This window comes from Scleropages formosus, chromosome 9, assembly GCF_900964775.1.
Source record: "Scleropages formosus chromosome 9, fSclFor1.1, whole genome shotgun sequence".
Classification (NCBI taxonomy): domain Eukaryota; kingdom Metazoa; phylum Chordata; class Actinopteri; order Osteoglossiformes; family Osteoglossidae; genus Scleropages; species Scleropages formosus.
In genome coordinates, this window is record NC_041814.1 from 12000616 (window position 1) to 12019176 (window position 18561).

An 18561-nucleotide genomic window follows, 5' to 3' on the forward strand; every position below is an offset into this window, starting at 1 on the left:
TTAACAAAACAAAATGAGGACATAACCTCTTTAATACAACAGAAACAAAACCAGTTCATGACCCTGCACCAACAAATGAAAATGACCATCAAAACCCACAACAGTGGTAAGCCTTCACACTCCACTTTTACTCTTTCCGAAGTCCAGTTTTAGACTAGCTAAATAATACCGCTTTTGACAGGTCCTTAGTCACCAGCCACTGGCTGTCAAAAATCTGAAAGGACTGGGATGGACTGGGTACTGTCCATCAAGTTCAACCTCGTCCCATGACACCACTTCACTGCCCAACAGCTCAAGGGTCAATAAACCTATACCATACTTCTATTTCATAAATGCTGAGTCAGAGGGACAAATGAGCACATAAACAGATTCAAAGCAGCCCGAAATGTTACTAAGATATATGTAAACTAAGACACAATGCGAAAATAACACAAGTAATATTGAATTTTACATAATGTTAAAAGAATTATTTTCTATAGCAATGTGAAGTCTTTAAATAGAAAAAAATACACAGTACTCCAAAGAAAGTCTATTGCAACAGACAGTAATCCAAAATAAATATTTAAAAGGACTGCTTTGTATGTAACCTTAATTTACAGGTGTACAAGTTAGATCACTACAGTATAGTTTCTGACAAGAGCTAGGATGGTCTACTTCTGTTTTTTGAGATGATAACCTTCAGAGAAAGAGCACAGTTTCAAATTAACATCTGGCTACCCCTCCTCTCAGGCAAGACAAAGCCGGCATGTGTCACAAACAGCTGTTCACCCGTGAGTCACACTCGAGAGGGGGCGGGCGCATGGAAACACTGAGTCGTCTGCATGAAAGGAGAATGGTGACCGTGGTCACAAGACCCTCGGAACAAGGGTCTGATTTCTATCTGCTTAGTAGGTCCATTCGTTTTTCTTCTGCTCGCTTTAATTGAGAATGCATGTTTACTACGATCTGAATTCAGAAGGACTGTGAACAATATGAGGATACAAACATTTTAACGGTAAACCCAGCACCAATTAATGTATGTCACTTTAGAGGCATAATATAATCAATTAAATTATTTTTTTTTTTCTGTAACCTCCAAAAATGCAGTTTGTCAATCAATAAGAATGGCTACTGCTGTGTAATGTTTCTCTGGAGAAATTTTTCCACATATAAACTAAGGCTTATAAACATAAATTCAGAATTTGACTGGAAAAAGAAGTTCGTGCACATGTACAATACCAGTTCTCGCTGCAAACACTGCATTTTTCCATGCAAAAATGTGACAAGTATTGAACGAGGCTTACATTCCTGTGTTGCAGTTGGCTTACTACTAAAGAGAAGTAGGTATCTCGTTATTTATACGGTTAAAATTTCAGATGTTGTGCTAAACTATTCTGAAGCAAATGAAGTAAAAGGACAATAGCATCTCAATCCTTGTCCAGTTACAGGAGCAAGTATATAATAATAATAACAATAACAACGGTGGGTGTGGTGGCACAGTGAGTTGGCCTGGGTCCTGCTCTCCGGTGGGTCTGGGCTTCAAATCCTGCTTGGGGTGCCTTGTGACAGACTGGCGTCCCATACTGGGTATGTCCCCTTGTCCTCCAACCCTGTGTCCTGAGCTGTCAGGTTAGGCTCCGGCTTGCCGCGACCCCACTAGGAACAAGCGGTTTCAGTCACTGTGGGTGTGTGTCTTTTCCTAGGTGTGTGCTCTCTCCCTCCAGCCTAACGCCCTGTGTTGCCGGGTTAGGCTCTAGCTTCCCGCAACCCCGAATGGGACAAGCAGTTTAGACAATGTGTGAGACAACAAGGATAATGTTGGATTACATGACTGATGTTCTCTGGGGACAACCATCAACCAGCCATCTACAGAGGTCTAAAAGTCATGTGTTTAGATACAATTCGTAGTTTTGAGCAAGTGTTCAATTGTGTTCTGAAAGTATTGTGAGGCCCTCAGCAACATCTGAAAATTGAACAAAATGATTGCTTGTCATAGGTTGTTGATATTACTATTAATTGTTAATTCACATTTGGCTGACTCCTGCGTCCAGGACAACTTAGACGGTCAGCTAAATATGAATTAATAATGGCCACCTGCATTGCTTGTTCATAAAAAATACATGTTTAAAAGCTGATTAATATGGACCATTTACAATCAGAAGCTGTGTCTTAAAATGCTTTACAAAAAAAAAAAAAAAAGGAGTTAGGACTGTAAAGCAAAGACATTTACAGTAAAATCTTTCACTTTTTTATTTTAAAAAAGTATAGAAATAAAAGAATAGCACAATACATCTACCACTAGGCTTATTCATTTAGCAGATGCTTTTCTCCAAAGTGAGATCCAATAAACACAATATAGTGTTATCAGCCCACACCTTATTCACCCAAGATTACTTACACTGCTATATACACTACTTACAATGAGTTACTCAGCCCTACAGCAGTCAAACAGACTCTCTGTCACTCACACACACGTATAATCTACCTGAAGAGCATGTCTTTGGACTGTGAGAGGAAACCTGAGCACCCCCACACAGACATGGGGAGAACATGCAAACTCCGCACAGATCTAGACTGAGCAGGGATCGAACTCAAGCCTTTTTCCTTCTTTAGTTGTTCTCTCACAAGAAACCTGAAGTTCTTTTGTAAATAACTCACATCTTACTTAAACACAAACGAGTCACTAGCTGTAATTTACGAGCAAAAATGTACGTGTCTGTAGACGAAAGGTGGAGAAAATGGACAAGCTGTCACTCAGACTGCCAATCCCATATTTTTCCCCTTTTAATGTTAAGCTTCATCGTCATACAAAGTGAATTTGTATTAACTGCTTTTGCTGTAATGATTTATCTTTCACATTTTGCTCTGACTTGCAGTGGTGATATATTCTGAAATTATCTTGCACCTTTTTACCTGCATATATGATGACGAGCACTCACCGGAGGGCCTGGGTCTCCTTTCGATCCTTGGAGACCATCGTAATTGAGGGAATACTCCGCTTCTTCGTAACCATAGTCATAATTTCCCATGTCCACATCATACTCCATTTCAAGGCTGTGATCGTCGGAGTCGTCTACTTGGTTTTCGTTCCCACGGAAATCTCTGTACAGAGTGCTACTGATTTTTGGCTGTACTTTGATCAGTTCGTTGGTTGGTTGCCACGGTCCGCTGTTGTTTCTGGGCTCTGGTCTTACAATGTCTGCTGTGCCAGGGGTAATGTCTGTAGCATCGGGGATCTTGGGTAGTGACGTGACTTCATGGTCAGGCTCAGGCAGCCTGATTTCAGCTTCATCAGCACCTACTAAAGAGGGTGTACTGCTTGGAGACACGTCCAGTGTAGCCTGTACACTCGCAGACCCTTCTGATGAGCTGTCTACAGTCATGTTCGAAGGCCAGAGTGATAGTTCAGTCCTCGCAACAGGACGAAAAGAGGCTCTAGATTCCACATACTGGTTTTGTACTTCATAGCTCTCAGTAGAGGGGATGGAGGCTGTTCCTGATTCAGAAATATTTCTATGATTTGGCAAAGCTGTAGACAATAGAGGCGAAAGAAACTTCTGAGCTTTCAGAGGATGGTCTGAAAGTGTAGGGTCATTAAATTCTGATGTAAGCGATGGCAGGAGTGATCGATACGTATCAGCCAGGCGGCACTGTTTTTTAATATAGTTGCAATAGTTTGCAGCTGCCTGAGCTGAAGGGTAGATATCCAGTTGGCATATCTCACCTTCAAACTGGACTGCTCTGAAGTTCATCCTTCCTAATGTGAGCAGGCCATCAGGATCCAGCTTCTGAGGCCTAGTAAGTGTCTCTTCACTGTAATACACTCCTCCGCACTCAGCATGAAAGGACACGGAGCGCGGCCGGACCCCAATAGCAAATGAGTGCCAGCGCCCATTATGCACGTTGTACCTAAAGTAGACGGATGTCTTCTCCGCGATGTAAACCACCACCTTCTTCGGTAGGAGCTGAATGCCAAACTGCAGCCTGTTCTTGCTGTTCGTGATGCTCACAAGGAAAGCATTGTTCACTCGCCAGGAGCTTAAACACACAACAATGGAGAACTCATCTCCAGTCCCAGTGGGGAGGAGCCCCGAGATGGGGCTTTCAATGTGCACGCCGCTCCTCAGAACCACTCCGGCTCCTGGGAGAAAGATGCCTTGAGGAGGTGGAGATGGAGCGGATGATGGGACAGAAGTCACCCCCAAAGTGTGTCTCTCTTTGCTGCCTACAAGGCCCAGCTGATAAAGGAGATCGACACCTGTGGGAAAAGAGAAGCCAAATGGTCAGTCTCAGGACTTTTTTAAAAGCCATTATCAAATAAGAGGAATTGCACTCTTAGAGAGTCATTGTTCCCTTGGAGAAGCTTTGGATGAGCCACATCAATGCTTTGCCCTGATGATGTCACAGACTAAGATAAATTAGGCCCACTTTCCCATTGAAGGAACTGCGCAGCTGTTAAAGAGACAGAAACTGAACTAAATAAACTTGTGGAAACATCTTGCTTGAATCAGTGGAGGATTTTTTTTTTTTTTTAATATCTAGACTTTTCAAACCGCTGACATATTTCGAATCACTTGTATACATGCAGGATCAGTTAACGCTAAAAAATCTGTTTCCTTGTTTGAGTGTATATATTGCATGGTTCAACATTAGCTCTGGAGATCAACTTTAAGTCATTTTAAATTAAACTATGATCTACTCCACACAAGAAGAATTACTACTGCTTTTTATTATAGCTGTATTACTGATGAGTTTATATAGACCTAGGAAACAGTTCTTCAATGTACATTTACATGTTTTCAACTTGATTTGTGAATTGGAATGAAAAAGACAATGTTTGCTGAAGTAAGGTAAACTTATTTATTTAGCTGATGCCTTTCTCCAAAGTGACTTACAATATTAAAATTGCAATTATTTGCCCCTTTATACAGCTAGGTAATTTCACTGGAGCAATTTAGGATAACAACCTTGCTTAAGGGTACTACAGCCAGAGACAAGACTTGAACTGATACCCTTGGGGTTGAAAGGCAGTTGCTTTAACCACTATGCTACAATTGAGTATTAACATTAAAAGAATATTGTCTCCCAGGAGTTACAATCAGTGGAAACAAATGGATACCTTAAAAAAAGAAGAAAACTATGAATACCTTTGCAGGTGGTTTGGAGGGAAAAATATTTTACAGTGACAAATAAAAAAAATAGACCAAAAAATAAAATACTTACACCTGCAAATGATTAAGATGATTATTCATATATTTTTAATGTTTCCCCAGATCAGAAGAATCCGTTTGTAGGGATAAAAGTTCAGTAATTTGGAGGGGTACTTTGGAGCAACATGACTTGCCAGAAAATGAAACATGTTACTTCATGACATTTCAACAGTCTGCAGGTTAATAAAATAAGCAAATAATTGAAAGCCAGCATAAAATATTAAACACTTATGTTTTTAAATGCCAAATGTTTTTAGATATTTTCAATTAGATATATCGATACCAGTCAAAAGTTTGAGTACTACTGAGAACTTTTTTCTCATCGCAAGCGGTTAACAAGTTTTATCAGAAAATTAGCTGACATGTTTTCCCAGCTCTTCTGCAGTAACTCCTACATATATAGGACACTTATGATTACCTCTGCTCTCACTCACACTCTGCATTTTCTGCCTGATACAAGTAACCCAGGCTTCCCATGTGTACTCAGACTTTACACTAGTACTGTGTTTTTTTTCAAACTTGCTTTCCTTTGCTCTTTGGTCTTTCCCTTTAGACTAATAAGACAATTAATTTGCTTGGCTCATGAAGAGTAATTCTCAAGGTTATACTTAAAGGACAGAGGAAGAATGTTATTAAATATGAGGCATTACTTAACCTAAAATCTAAATTTAAGGGGTAGGTGGTGTGTGGTGGTGCAGTGGACTAGGCTGGGTCCTGCTCTTTGGTGGGGCTGGGGTTCAAGTTCTGCTTGGGGTGCCTTGTGCCAGACTGGTGTTCCATCCCGGGTGTGTCCCCTTGTCCTCCAGCCCTGTGTCCTGAGCTGCCAGGTTAGGCTCTGGCTTGCCATGACCCCACTAGGGACAAGTGGTGTGTGTGTGTGTGTGTGTGTGTGTAAGTAAACTGAGACAATACAAACATTTTAAATGTAGCATTGAATTTTGTTTATCCTTGGACTTTTTAGGTAATTCAGGGTGAGCACCTTGCAAATGCGTTCTACAGCATGGCAATAGGTCTAACCACTACGCTACAATCACAGATAATCTAGAAGTCAGTAGTGTAGTTAGTAATAGTACCATAAGTAATGTCACACACATTCTCCAAACCACTTGTCCCATACAGGGTCACAGAGCCTAACCCAGCAACACAGGGCATGAGGGGGAAGGGACACACCCAGGATGGGACACAAGTCTGTCACAAGGCACCCCAAGCAGGACTTGAACCCCAGACCCACTAGAGAGCAGGACCTGGTCCAACCCACTGTGCCACTGTGTTCCCACCCCCCAAAGTAATGTAAACACTAAAATACTAAAATAAAACTATCCATCCATCCATTTACATTTTACATTTATTCTCTTAGTAGACGCTTTTCTCCAAAGCAACGTACAACAGATACTATGTAGTGTTACCAGCCCACACACCTTATTCACCAAGCTGACTTACACTGCTAGATACACCACTTACAATAGATCACTCATCCACACATCCATCCATCCATCCATCTTCCTGACCAGAGTTACAGTGATCCAGAGTGTATCCCAAAATCTCTGTGGACAAGGCTGAAGGGGGAAGCCAGGCCATCACAAGGTAACCACTGACACACAGTCACTCACCCATTCACACACAAAGGGAAATTTAGTGTTACCAATTCATATTAAGTGCATGTCTTTGGACTGTGGGAGGAAAACAGAGCACCTAGAGGACACCCATGCAGATACAGGAGAACATAAAACCTCCACACAGACTGTATATATGGCTGCAACATAAAAAATGTGAAAAAAGGGAAAGGGTATGAATACTTTCTGAATGCACTGTGTGTTCTGTATGATAGTGTCCATTATGTGCATCCTGCATCATGTAACATCATAGACAAAGGACAGAAATTATTACACCTTATGTTGAAATAGTGAGGCACACCAGGGGTGTCAGGTTTAAGGAGTGACCAGGTATTGAGTGGTACATGACAATTTTATGGAGTGTTTTTAGTAGTAAAAGAAATAGTGTACAAACGCATAATAAAACCAAAAAAAACAGTAACTTCTGGCAGTAGCTATATGAAGACCAGTCTAAACTCAACAGTATAATGACTCACGTCCATCATTAATCTGTGATGACACTACTATGCACCTGCAACTATTCTGGGAAATGGGCGTGGCCTCTCTCCTGGATGCTGCAAATATTTTACATTTAACTTTAATATGTAATGTTGGGGGGTGCGGTGGCGTAGCAGGTTTGGGCGGGGCCTGCTCTCTGGTGGGTCTGGGATTCGGGTCCTGCTTGCGGTGCCTTGTCGTGGACTGGCACTCTGTCCGGGGTATGTCACCCCCCCCCCCTTAGCCTTGCGCCCTGTGTTTCTGGGTTAGGCTCCGACTCACCACTACCCCACTCAGGACAAGCAGTTGTAGACATTGTGTGTGTGTGTGTGTGTGTGTATATATAATATGTAATGTGTTATTTCAACAAACATATTAAAACAGCTGTATTGCCTATTGCCGTTTTCCAACTGTTTAATTAAAACTAGTACTAGTCACAGGAGCATACAAGGGATATTTAACCCATTTGTGCAGTTAAAGGCAGAGATTTAGTCCCTAATCTTGATGTTATTCAGACAATGACTGTACATACCCTCAGCTTCTCTGTGTTTCTGGTGCTGTACAGTATCTGACGTGAATCTACACGGAGAAATGCTCTTGACGTTTTTAGCCTGGGGAACTGTGAGCCTGAATTCCAATTTATCTGGCTCATACATGTAGGCAAGTTTTTAGCCTTCAATGTGCATTCCTCCAAGATTACGCTAAACTGAGTCAGTTTGTACGAGAGCTCTACAGTAAATATTAAATTGACTTTATATTTAAGATTATGTTTCATATTTAAGACGCAAAATCCAAAATGCATACAGTACATCATGTGCATGTGAATTAAAGTTCATTTAGCATGTTTGTCCATCCACATCCCAGCATTTTTTCTTGTAAACGTACAATACTGTCATCACTGCCTTAATAGATGGTTTCTCAGTGCTGGTCCTCACACCTGCCTTGTATGCCATTTTTTGTTTGATTATAAGTATAAATTAAGTCATCTTGATTGTGATGTCAGCTGAATAAAGATCTTGCTGTAGAGAAAACAGAATTAGAAGTTATTCGTCTAAATTACACAACAGATTGAAATAGTTTTCTGTGTTTTATATGGTAAAATGAAATATGAATTTACTTTTCATCATGTGTTTAATATGGGTGTTTTGAGATTAATGCAAATTACAGCAGCCACAGCTGGTAAGGACCATGACTGAAATGCTGTATACTTCCTCCAAACAAGGGTAATACACTTCCTTTTACATATGAAAACATCCACTTAATCGGCTTTAAAAGTCTGGCAAAGATCAATTGTATTCTTTACTATCGGAGTAGAGAAAAACCTTGCCAATATAAATAGTGCGTCTTGTTGTCATTTTCTTTGTTTGGACTGATATAAACTTTCAGAAGAATTTTTAAGTTCTACTGAGAATCAAGACCTGTTCATGATTCTCTTCAAAAAAATACTTGGTTATTCTTAGAGTGTTTCTTGCTGCATTCTGGGATCTGTGAACAAGAGCAGACATGCAGTGGTGCCTGGAAAACTAAACGAAAGGAAGATCCTATTCACAGCTGTCCTACCAGGAGGCCAACCACCCTGCCTTCTGTCTTACCTCTGCACCTTGTTTCCATGCATCTGTAACCTACCGTGTAATTACTGACATCGCTGTATTGGAAAGACAAGAGTTACAGAGACTGGAAAGCAAACAGTGCCAACACACAGTTACCAGGGGAATAGTGTTATTACTCCTAACGGCGATTTGGACTCATGTTTTTCTTGCTAAGATGGTCATATCACTTGATCTAGATAGTGCAATCTTACTACTTACTGGCTTGAATAAGTGATTTAGGATCAGGTAAAACTCCCCAAACCTTAATGTAAACCATTATGAGCTAAAAGATCAAAGTATGTGAGGCAAAACCACTGGATGAAGACACCAGCGTTGTCTGATTTTTCACATCACGGCAAAATACTGCAACATTCAGAAATACATTACAAAATGATTTTCAAAATATTTCATTTTTTCCCCATACAAAGATGTCAGAGGACATGAAGCCTACTTAATCTATGAAACAATCAAACCTTTTCACCAAACAAAATTCTTCCTGTGGAAAAAAAAAAAAATGTCTCAGCCATTATATTTTTAGCCATAAGCTTTTGTCTGAGCTGGAAAGGTCAGCCTCATCATTATGGATGTTTTCCAGAATGTTGATCTCTTTCCCTGTCACTGTTGTAAAAGTTTGAATAGTCACGGCTTGAAATACTCAGATGTGCCATGGGATCTATCAATAGAAATAATATGAGGAGAGTTTGCTGCATACTTACCTTGTACTTGAGAGCTTTCTTTTGCAAACAGTACTACTGTGCATATTGAAAAGATGAGGAGGACAGTTCTCCTGCAAGAAAGAAAACATATCCAAGTTAGCAAGTTTACTGGTCAAACACAATAGCTAGAGTTAAAGCCAACAATTAAGAAAAACTAAGATGACTGAGGATCATCATTAGTCTTACTGAATAAATGGTGATCTAATGCTGATGGATGGATGAGGCCTACGTGGCTTTTTATTCAATACAACGAATATCTTGAGTTCTCACTGCACACTCAAATCTAGTAACATATTCTGATTATATCATTTCAATGAAGATGCTCAGTAAATAAGTAAAACAATTAAAATAATATCTGCTGAAATGCACAGTTTAAAAAAAAATCATGATGCCCCAGAAAAACATTTTATATAGTACTGAAGTGTCTTGGCACAAAAGTGACATAAGCACCAATTTACTTTTTTTGTTCTTGCTTTATTTGGTTTTGTTACAGGTTAGTTCAACCATCACCACTTTTATAAGTTAACCAGTTATTGTCACGTGCACACCCACATCGTAATGAACAGCACCAGACGCCGATCAAGCACCTGATGACTATCAGAGACCTCAGCTTTAAAAGACCCTCCTCAGTTCTTTCACACTTGCTGAATCTAATTGAGACAATGGTCTCCTGTGCGCCAACTTTGACTATGGATCTTTGCTCCCACTCTGACCAATGATTGATCGACACTTTGCCCATACCCAACAACGAGAACTTGTCTGCTCCCTCGGTTCTGAATAAATTAACCTACACTTGGGTCCATCTGCCACCATGTTCTGTGTGACAGCTATAAGCAGTAACCAGTTACGTTCTTTTGTACCTTTAACAAAACCCACTCTTTGGCATGTCTAATAAATACAGATTCCTGTATGAAATACAAGTGTTACGACTGAAGGTAAATCAAACTTACGCTTAGTCATGTTCGGTTAACGTGGCTAACGCTCCTTACATTCATATATATCACATTAATTGAAAAATTTTAAAATTAAATTCAGTGTGTATTTTTCAACTTTTCCTATTAAGATTTTCCTTTTAATGCACAGAAAAACTCAAAAGACAAGTAAAACTGTACAGTGATTAAATGCCACCCAGTTTGATTAATGAATTCAGCAGGTTTAATATATTAAGTAATAGTGTTGTTACTCCACTAATTTCATTTTCTCTACTTTAATAATTTTATTAATGTCTGAATGCTTAGCAATATTGCCAAATGAAAAGTCAAAAGCCAAGCAACTGATATTCCAAAGAACTTGGTAAAAAAAAACCTGAATTTGTTACAGTAGCTTACCACTCAGGAACCATGAATGTGTATTCCCTCTCACTAACTGTACTTTGAAGGGCAGTAAAAGATCATAAGTACATGATTAGTGGCTGTGTGTCAACCTCCGCTTGAACCACCCCACAAACCAGTGGCCATATGGAGATGACCTGCTCTGTGTCCCATCTCTACTGCCACCCACAGACCCTCACAGAGGGGCACACACAACCCATGGACAGCTAAATCAGTGAGGGGAAACCAGCAGGCACACATTTGGTTGAAGTAAACATATAGTTAGTGTTATTTGTTATGACCTATGCTGACTATTTCCAGATTTCACTCGGGTATCTCAACATATACAAGATGCACACAAGGAAATCAGTCTGTTGAGTCATGGTGACAAGCCTGCAAGCAGAAGAGCAGTCTGGTGGCTTGGAGGACAGTACTGTCCCTTCTTTTGAATATTCTTTCTGACTCAAGTTTGTACGCTGGCCCTTTTTTCACTGTGGGTTTTAATTTCGATATGTTGGTTTTCACTCAAAGGGCCAAAGCTCTTTCTGTGTATAGCCAGCATATTTTCCCTATGTTCCTGTGGCTTTCCCTGCTGGTTTCCAGTTTCTCTGGGTTTCCCACATGTACGCTGGTTTTCCTCTCACAAGTAAGGAGGCAAGCTATTCAGGTAGAATAGTGGATTTCGAATGCTCTGACTCTGTGACTGCCTGCAAGGCTTATAATGAACTGGAATAGCTGTAAAGATAGTGCTTTTATTGGTTTTAAAATCTTATACCCAACCCTACCCAACCTAACAACTTTGACCCAGAGTCCAAATCTAACATATATTTCTTTTTTTTCAATGGGGGTGGGTCGTAACTACGGGTTGTACGTAAGTTGGATGTTGGTAACCCGGGGACTGCGTCTATATGGCAGATGACATTTAATAGGTAAACTGTTTCAGAAAGATCTTCCGTGTTTCTATTTGGATACTTAAGAAACAGTTTCTTAATTCAATATATATGCGCACTGGATACGTGCAACAGTAGACAAGCAGTGTTTTTTCTTGCCTAGTTTCAAACCCATTTGATCTGGAAAAAAATAAGCTTTGGTATTTTGGTATATTTTATCATTTTATTCAAAAATCCCAATATGGAATCTGTAAAGGCTGTATCTCTGTTTATGCCACATCTGGACTTTGTGGACATTACTGATTTTCAAAGAGCTTTAAATTCTGGTATAATATTTTAGGCCAAGGGAAACTGACAACCCAGCTGTATTTTAGTAAAGAATACTTAAAAGAAGAAAATGTTCAAATCCAAGGTGATTGGGTACAACAAAAAGCACTCGCTACTTTGTGCTTGAATCATGTGTCTGATAGAAGCAATGCCTTCATCCCAGTCACGCAGAAACACAATTTTGGGGTAACAAGACTAAGAGATCAGATTATTTTCTTCAGAGAAATGAGAAAGGAATTCAATGGCACTGTGTTTGCAGGTCTGCTTTAATAACAATCATCTGTCCAATAATTACTTTTTGTGTTGGGCATGTTCAAAATAAATAAAATTTAATGAGAAACTATTGTTTAGAAAACACTGATGACATTTTAATGCTTAGATTATGCTTACAACATCTGAACTGAGATGGGTCTCAGTATCAAAACTGTCTTACTCCTAGTAGGAAGGTGAACAGGAATCGTGGATATTCGGATAAAGTTTCATACAGCTACTCGTGTGATGAACATCTGTTCATACTGTGGAAAGAAACTGCACTTAAGAATCACGAGTCTGCATCTATGTTTCTCTTTCTTCTAATGTAATGTACACATTGTATTTTCTATGAGATGTGCGTCGCTTTGGAGAACACACACATTTCAGAACCACTCGTCCCATATGGGGTCGCGGGGAACCAGAGCCTACCCGGTAACACAGGGCGTGAGGCCGGAGGGGGAGGGGACACACCCAGCACGGGACGCCAGTCCGCCGCAAGGCACCCCAAGCGGGACTCGAACCCCAAACCCACCGGAAAGCAGGACCATGGTCCAACCCACTGCGCCACCACACCCCCTCTGCTTTGGAGAACAGTGTTTGCTAAATGAATAGATGTAAATGTAAAGCTTATTATATTAAAAATTCGAATTACATACAACGGTTCTAATAACAAAGTGGCGTTACTTTGTGACGAGCATCTAAACATTGTCGGCTCGTGGGCACGTGGGCCCGAGTTAGAGCAGACTTTGTTCTTTTCGGTCAGACTGTCGCGCCCACGACCTCGCCTCGAACGTCCGCAGCCGCCCGAAATCAGAGCAGCGGGGTATAAAGAAGCCGCACCTGCACACCCAAGTTGCGGAATCGTACTCGAGAAACCCGTTTCTCCAGCGCTCTCGAGTGAACCCACGACAACCTACCTGTCCTTTCAAGTCCCTCATTCTCCTCAACCCCTGGTTCCCGCTTCTGATGTCCACGGCTCCTGACACTTGCATTGCTTCCTTGACCATTAAACATTGGATTCTCCCAAAGACCTACATTTGTGTATTGAATGACCAACGCCTGGCCCTGACCGTAAATTTCGCCTGCTCCCTTGTGTAGCGACAATAAAGATCCCGCAATTGGGTCCACACACACACTTCGGTCTCCTGCCCACTCAGTATGACACGGACCACATTACTGTTAACAGTGTCTCGTGTGTTACTGTATTTGGCTTTAATTTTTTTTACTTTTACCCTCCTAACCATGGCAGCAAAACGTAAATGCGATGCAAATGATGGTGATGCATCAAAGAAAAGGAAAACGATCATGATTGAAACAAAGTGGAAATAATAAAATGATCGGAAAAAGGTGAAACGTCAAGAAACATTGGAAAGGCAAACATTACACACACACACACACGCACACATTCTCTCTTCCTCCTGTCCCTATATTATAAATACTGTTGCTACATCTATTATTATTAAGATAAAGATGTCTCAGTTTTTATGTTTTTATGCATATAAAGGTACAAGATATATTATATACTACGACAAACATTTAACTAACTGACATCAGATATCCGCCATACCAAAGTATTCCGACTTACGTGGAAATCCGATTTAAAGACAGATTTACGAACGGAACTCGTTCGTAATCAGGGCACTACATATACATATGTAGGTCTGAGGTCTCATGTCTGACCACCTAACCAATTTAAAAGCATCTCAGAAAGGAGCTCCTCCGCTGCTTTCAGGCTTTCCCCCACACTTGTTTTTAATTGAATCTTGTTTACGTGTTTATCCATATGAGTTGCTACTAATGCTAACTGTAAGTACTATTTTTACAAATAGTACTTAAATGCCTCATTGAACTTGATTTTATGTTAAGCACCGAGTCAATCTTGGACAGAACGGCTCAATATTAAATTTAGCTAAATTAAACGTACTGAATTTACGGTTCATGTGTTACAGTATTTGAAAAACACGTGTCTAACACATAAAAAAAAGCAGAGCATGAAACAACTTAAAAATTCCAAAGACACAGCACAATCACATATGGCTCATAGATTTCCGGGTGTCTCTTTTTAAAATTGTGTACGAAATGCCAAATGAACGCTTGAAAAATGTTCCAGCAGGTGTCTGACATATTCTAGATCTTTTCATGCCTCGCTGGTGGCACATGAAGCTGTGTGTATAATGAAAACACAGAAGACACACTCAACTTAGTGTGAGAATCAAAAGAAGTGCTGGGTTGCTTGGAACCCCCGTGGTATATGCGAAACTAAAGAAAAGGTGAGAATGACCAAGGTGAGAGAAAATTTCACTGCTGTGCACCCTGCTGTCTGTGGCAAGGACACCATGGGAAAGCCAGCTGACCTATACACCTTTTGGCAGCCATTCTCTTGCCAGTGCTGGTTACAGTACAAGCTATGGTTAACCAGCGGCCTGAAAGGCTGTAGGTGCAATTTCAAGCAATTCACGCTCTTCTCCAAGTGTGTTTCACAAGCCCATGAAACTACTAATATTAAGATCACAGCTCTCAAGATGGGGGGCATGGCTGGGTCCTGCTCTCTAGTGGGTCTGGGGTTTGAGTCCTGCTTGGGGTGTCTTGTGATGGGCTGGTATCCCATCCTGGGTGTGTCCCCTCCCCCTCCAGCCTTGCGCCATGTCTTGCTGGGTTAGGCTCCAGCTCACTGTGACCCTGCTTGGGGCAAGCGGTTTCAGACTCTGTGTGTGTGTGTGTGCTCTCAGCGAGGTATATGTGTGTGTTCTTCCCTCCCAGGTGAGCATGGAAGTCATGTTCAAGGGGGTGGAGGATAAGAGCTGGATGACTGGCAAATGTCTGGGAAAAAATAAAGGAGGGTACAGTAAAACTCAAGATTTTCCTTCATAATTTCCCATTGCAATTTATTAATCAGTGCTAAAATTGTTGACAGACACCATGCACCACTATTTGCTGATACACTGTTGCACCTGAATGTTATAAAAAGTACACAAAAAGTGGGCAGTTCCACAGCCTTCCTTTCCTGTGTCCTTCAGTTCAGACTGTTGTGGAGTCAAGAGGTCATCAAACCTTCAAGTAAAGATTTGCTTTGTCCACAAAACAGTGAGCAGAGAAAGGACTGAGCAAACTTCTGCTTTGTTTTATTGGCTTGCCCCTTCCCGTTCATCAAGAAGGCCAGATGTTTAGCTCAGACATGTGCTGACAGATTCAAGACCTACAATAACCAACCGTACTTCAAATATTTAGCTCATTCATATTTTTAACCAATAATTTTGATGAAAATTTTTTCCATCCTGTCATTTGAAAATGCACTAATGGACAGTGGTTCTACTTCCACTTCATTATATTTGGCCTGGCCTGTGATAAGGTCACGTACAGTATACTGCACATTCTGTCACTGTGGTCTTACTTGGGCAAAACAATTTAATTCTCAGTTGTGGCTTTCAGGGCTCCTTTCTATAACGCGAGCCCAACTCCTGTACCCAGACAGGGCTGCAGAAGCTGTAGGCCTATATGCACTTACATGTGGAATGTGTAGGGTACAACCATTGTATACCTGAGGTAAATTGTCATTTGGATGTTCTTCTTGCTGCGCATCACTGATTAGCCTAATTCTTGGATGTGCCAAAGTTCTGGAATCATGCACAAACTGTGAAAGACAGAATAAAATATACCTTAACTCTAACTCAACATGAACTCAACACTGTGGACATGAACTCAACAGTCTGTACATGAACTCAGCACGAACCCAACACTGACTCTGCACTTACGCAACACAAACCCAACACTAACTCAACACTTACTCTACACAAACTCAACCCTGAGCCTACACCGACTCAACACTTGCTCTGTACAAACTCGGGGAGACTGAGGGACAACGACCCGAGAACACGGGCTCGGGGACACGAGACAGACTGTTGCCGCCCAGCTTTGTTCAGCTTCTTAAACTCTTGTCTTAATACGCTGGAAGTAACATAGTGTAACAAATGGCACTTTTAAAGGCTACAGAGGAGCAGCCATCACAGCAGCTCTTCAGTCAGCCTGGTCATCTGGATTCTATTAGGTCCAAAGGGAGTCCATCCCTTAAACCCACAACCCCCTTTTTGCACAGCAGAAATGGCCTTTCATATTCTATTGTTAGTGCAAGTATTTGCACCAGCATTATCTTTATATATCCCGTATCATATGAATTTGTTACTGTGGGGGGGGGTTCGGTTTAGGTGCAATTAAAACCAATACTGAAACTGATATGTTTTACAGTGGTTTCCAGGTACTCTTGGTAAATAACATGGTGGGGTAACATTAGAGCATTGTATTTAAAAAGTGTATCAGTTAAATGACTTCGCAAAAAAATATGAAGTGAGTTTGATTAAGTTATCGAGCTCATTGATTCAAAAGTGGGACGGTCAACAACTTGACAGCTAATTCAACAAGTACCGGGAAGCACGACGCATCGCGGAGCCTGTATGTGTCTTAGGAGCGAACCTGCAGTGCGGCGGTTGTGGTGAACATTGGTTACGTCTCTGCGTGAGGAGAAAAACGTTCCTACTTTGTTCAAGTGCACTAATGAGCTGTATTCGTCTGCGCTACAATTTGAATTTATCATATATAGCCGGTTTTACAATTGCCATAAATTGGTCATATTTCCCACAGTGTGGAGAAACGGTGCGTGTACGTCTGACTGCTCTACATATGTTGTTCGGATTAAGCATCGGATCCCCCGGGGGCTTCAAGCCCCGGTGTCCTGACAGCTCGAGGCGCGAGCGTGTCGGCAGCAGCGGCGCGCGCAGCCTCGCGCGCCTCTCAGCAACTCCAGCCGAACAAAGCAGGTACGACACAGCGATTACACGATCGAGCAGCTAACCATCTCCAACAAGCGTCAGAGGAGTTAACCGTAAGAAAGCACGACTAGTTCAAAATCACCACCGCCGGGCACTGTGTGTGTCGTGTGCTGGGTCGGGATTTGACGGAACAACCTAACGGTGAGAGTATTGTATTGAGCTAACGAACGAGGTCCATGCCCAATCCGGATTTACTTGCTCTTGTTGGCCGAATTCTTTATCATGAGCTCATTACGGCACCGAAACGGTATTTTACTTACGTTTTTTCTGTGGGAGAAATGTTTCCACTCCTTGTCCGTTGGGCTCCTAAATGCATTTGTATGCATTTGTCCGAGCAGCAGAGTTCTAAGCGAAAACAGAATTGCACGCGGCAGCACGCACGGCGACTCGCGAGCCGTTCCCTGGAAACGGGCGCACGCGCTGCCACTCACTCAGCGGACCCCGACGCCGACGCCGCTGCCTCCTCACGCTGTCCGCATGGCCAGCGCACGTCCACGACCCAACTTCGATCGCACGCAGGTCCAGTTGGGCGCGCTCGCTCGGCACTGATGTTTCAGGCGAAACGCGGTGCTTCGCAGCGACACGTGTCCATGTGTTGACGGAGAAGTGCGCACGCGTTGCTAATCATGTAACTTATGATGTCTGAGGCTTACTGACGGAGCTCGTGTCAGGACTGCGGTTCACGCTCAGAATCAGTGCGGATTCGCCTGCCGACACTAAGGGTTCGTACAAAGGGACAGCCCTGCCCGCACTGTACCTCCAGGCGCTGCTTGCCGTAGTAGATGCCTTGACATGCAGCGCTCCGTTCCGAGAGGAGCCCCCGGTTGGTCCCGAGTTTCTCCAATTACTGATGACATCACGGATCGGATCAGATCATTGATTCCGCAAAGCCAAGCGCATCCCATCCATTGCATTGCAGAGACAACCTAATCTAATGAGATCTCACAAAATATAAGTCCACAAGTACAGCTTCAGCTGGCTTTCTTTATTAAAGGGAAAACCACCACTTCGTGTTTGAAATCCCAGGATTTTCTCGATATTCACTGCGCGGGTCATGATCCCGAAGACAATTATTAAGTGATGATGAAAAATGAAACGGGTCCTGGTGTGTCAGTATGTTTCGCCACTTCATTTTCCATCACTTAGGGAAATATGTTTGCGGTCACTTTTTTGTAAGTGTTGCAAAGGCTGGTTAAAGTTTGCACCTTTTTGTGGAATAGGAGAAATATTCCTGCCTATAGCAGCAAGTCCAGATTTTAAAAAGGTTTCTTACCAAGGGTATCCTTACAAACATAATTAGAGAGAAGTCATGTTCTACTCTGATGAGACAGATATCATCATGTCTTCTTCCTAAATTACAAAAGTGATTCAGCTC

At 41.8% G+C, this 18561-nt stretch overlaps 1 protein-coding gene across 4 annotated transcripts in view; it reads right to left on the reverse strand.

The window, feature by feature from the left end:
- Nucleotides 1-17711, reverse strand: part of LOC108923524 (collagen alpha-1(XXIV) chain-like) — an 83405-nt gene extending 65694 nt beyond the window's left edge. For 3 of the 4 annotated variants that reach the window (XM_018734316.2, XM_018734315.2, XM_018734314.2), the window contains exons 1-3: nt 17447-17711; nt 9585-9655; nt 2919-4237 (exon numbers count right to left, since the gene is read on the reverse strand). In XM_018734316.2, coding sequence (XP_018589832.1) covers nt 2919-4237; nt 9585-9655; nt 17447-17502 — 1446 coding nt within the window. In that variant the 5' untranslated portion in view covers nt 17503-17711. The remainder of the gene's footprint in view (nt 1-2918; nt 4238-9584; nt 9656-17446) is intronic. The other variant, XM_018734317.2, reaches the window with a different exon arrangement.
- Between the last annotated feature and the right edge of the window lie 850 nt (nt 17712-18561).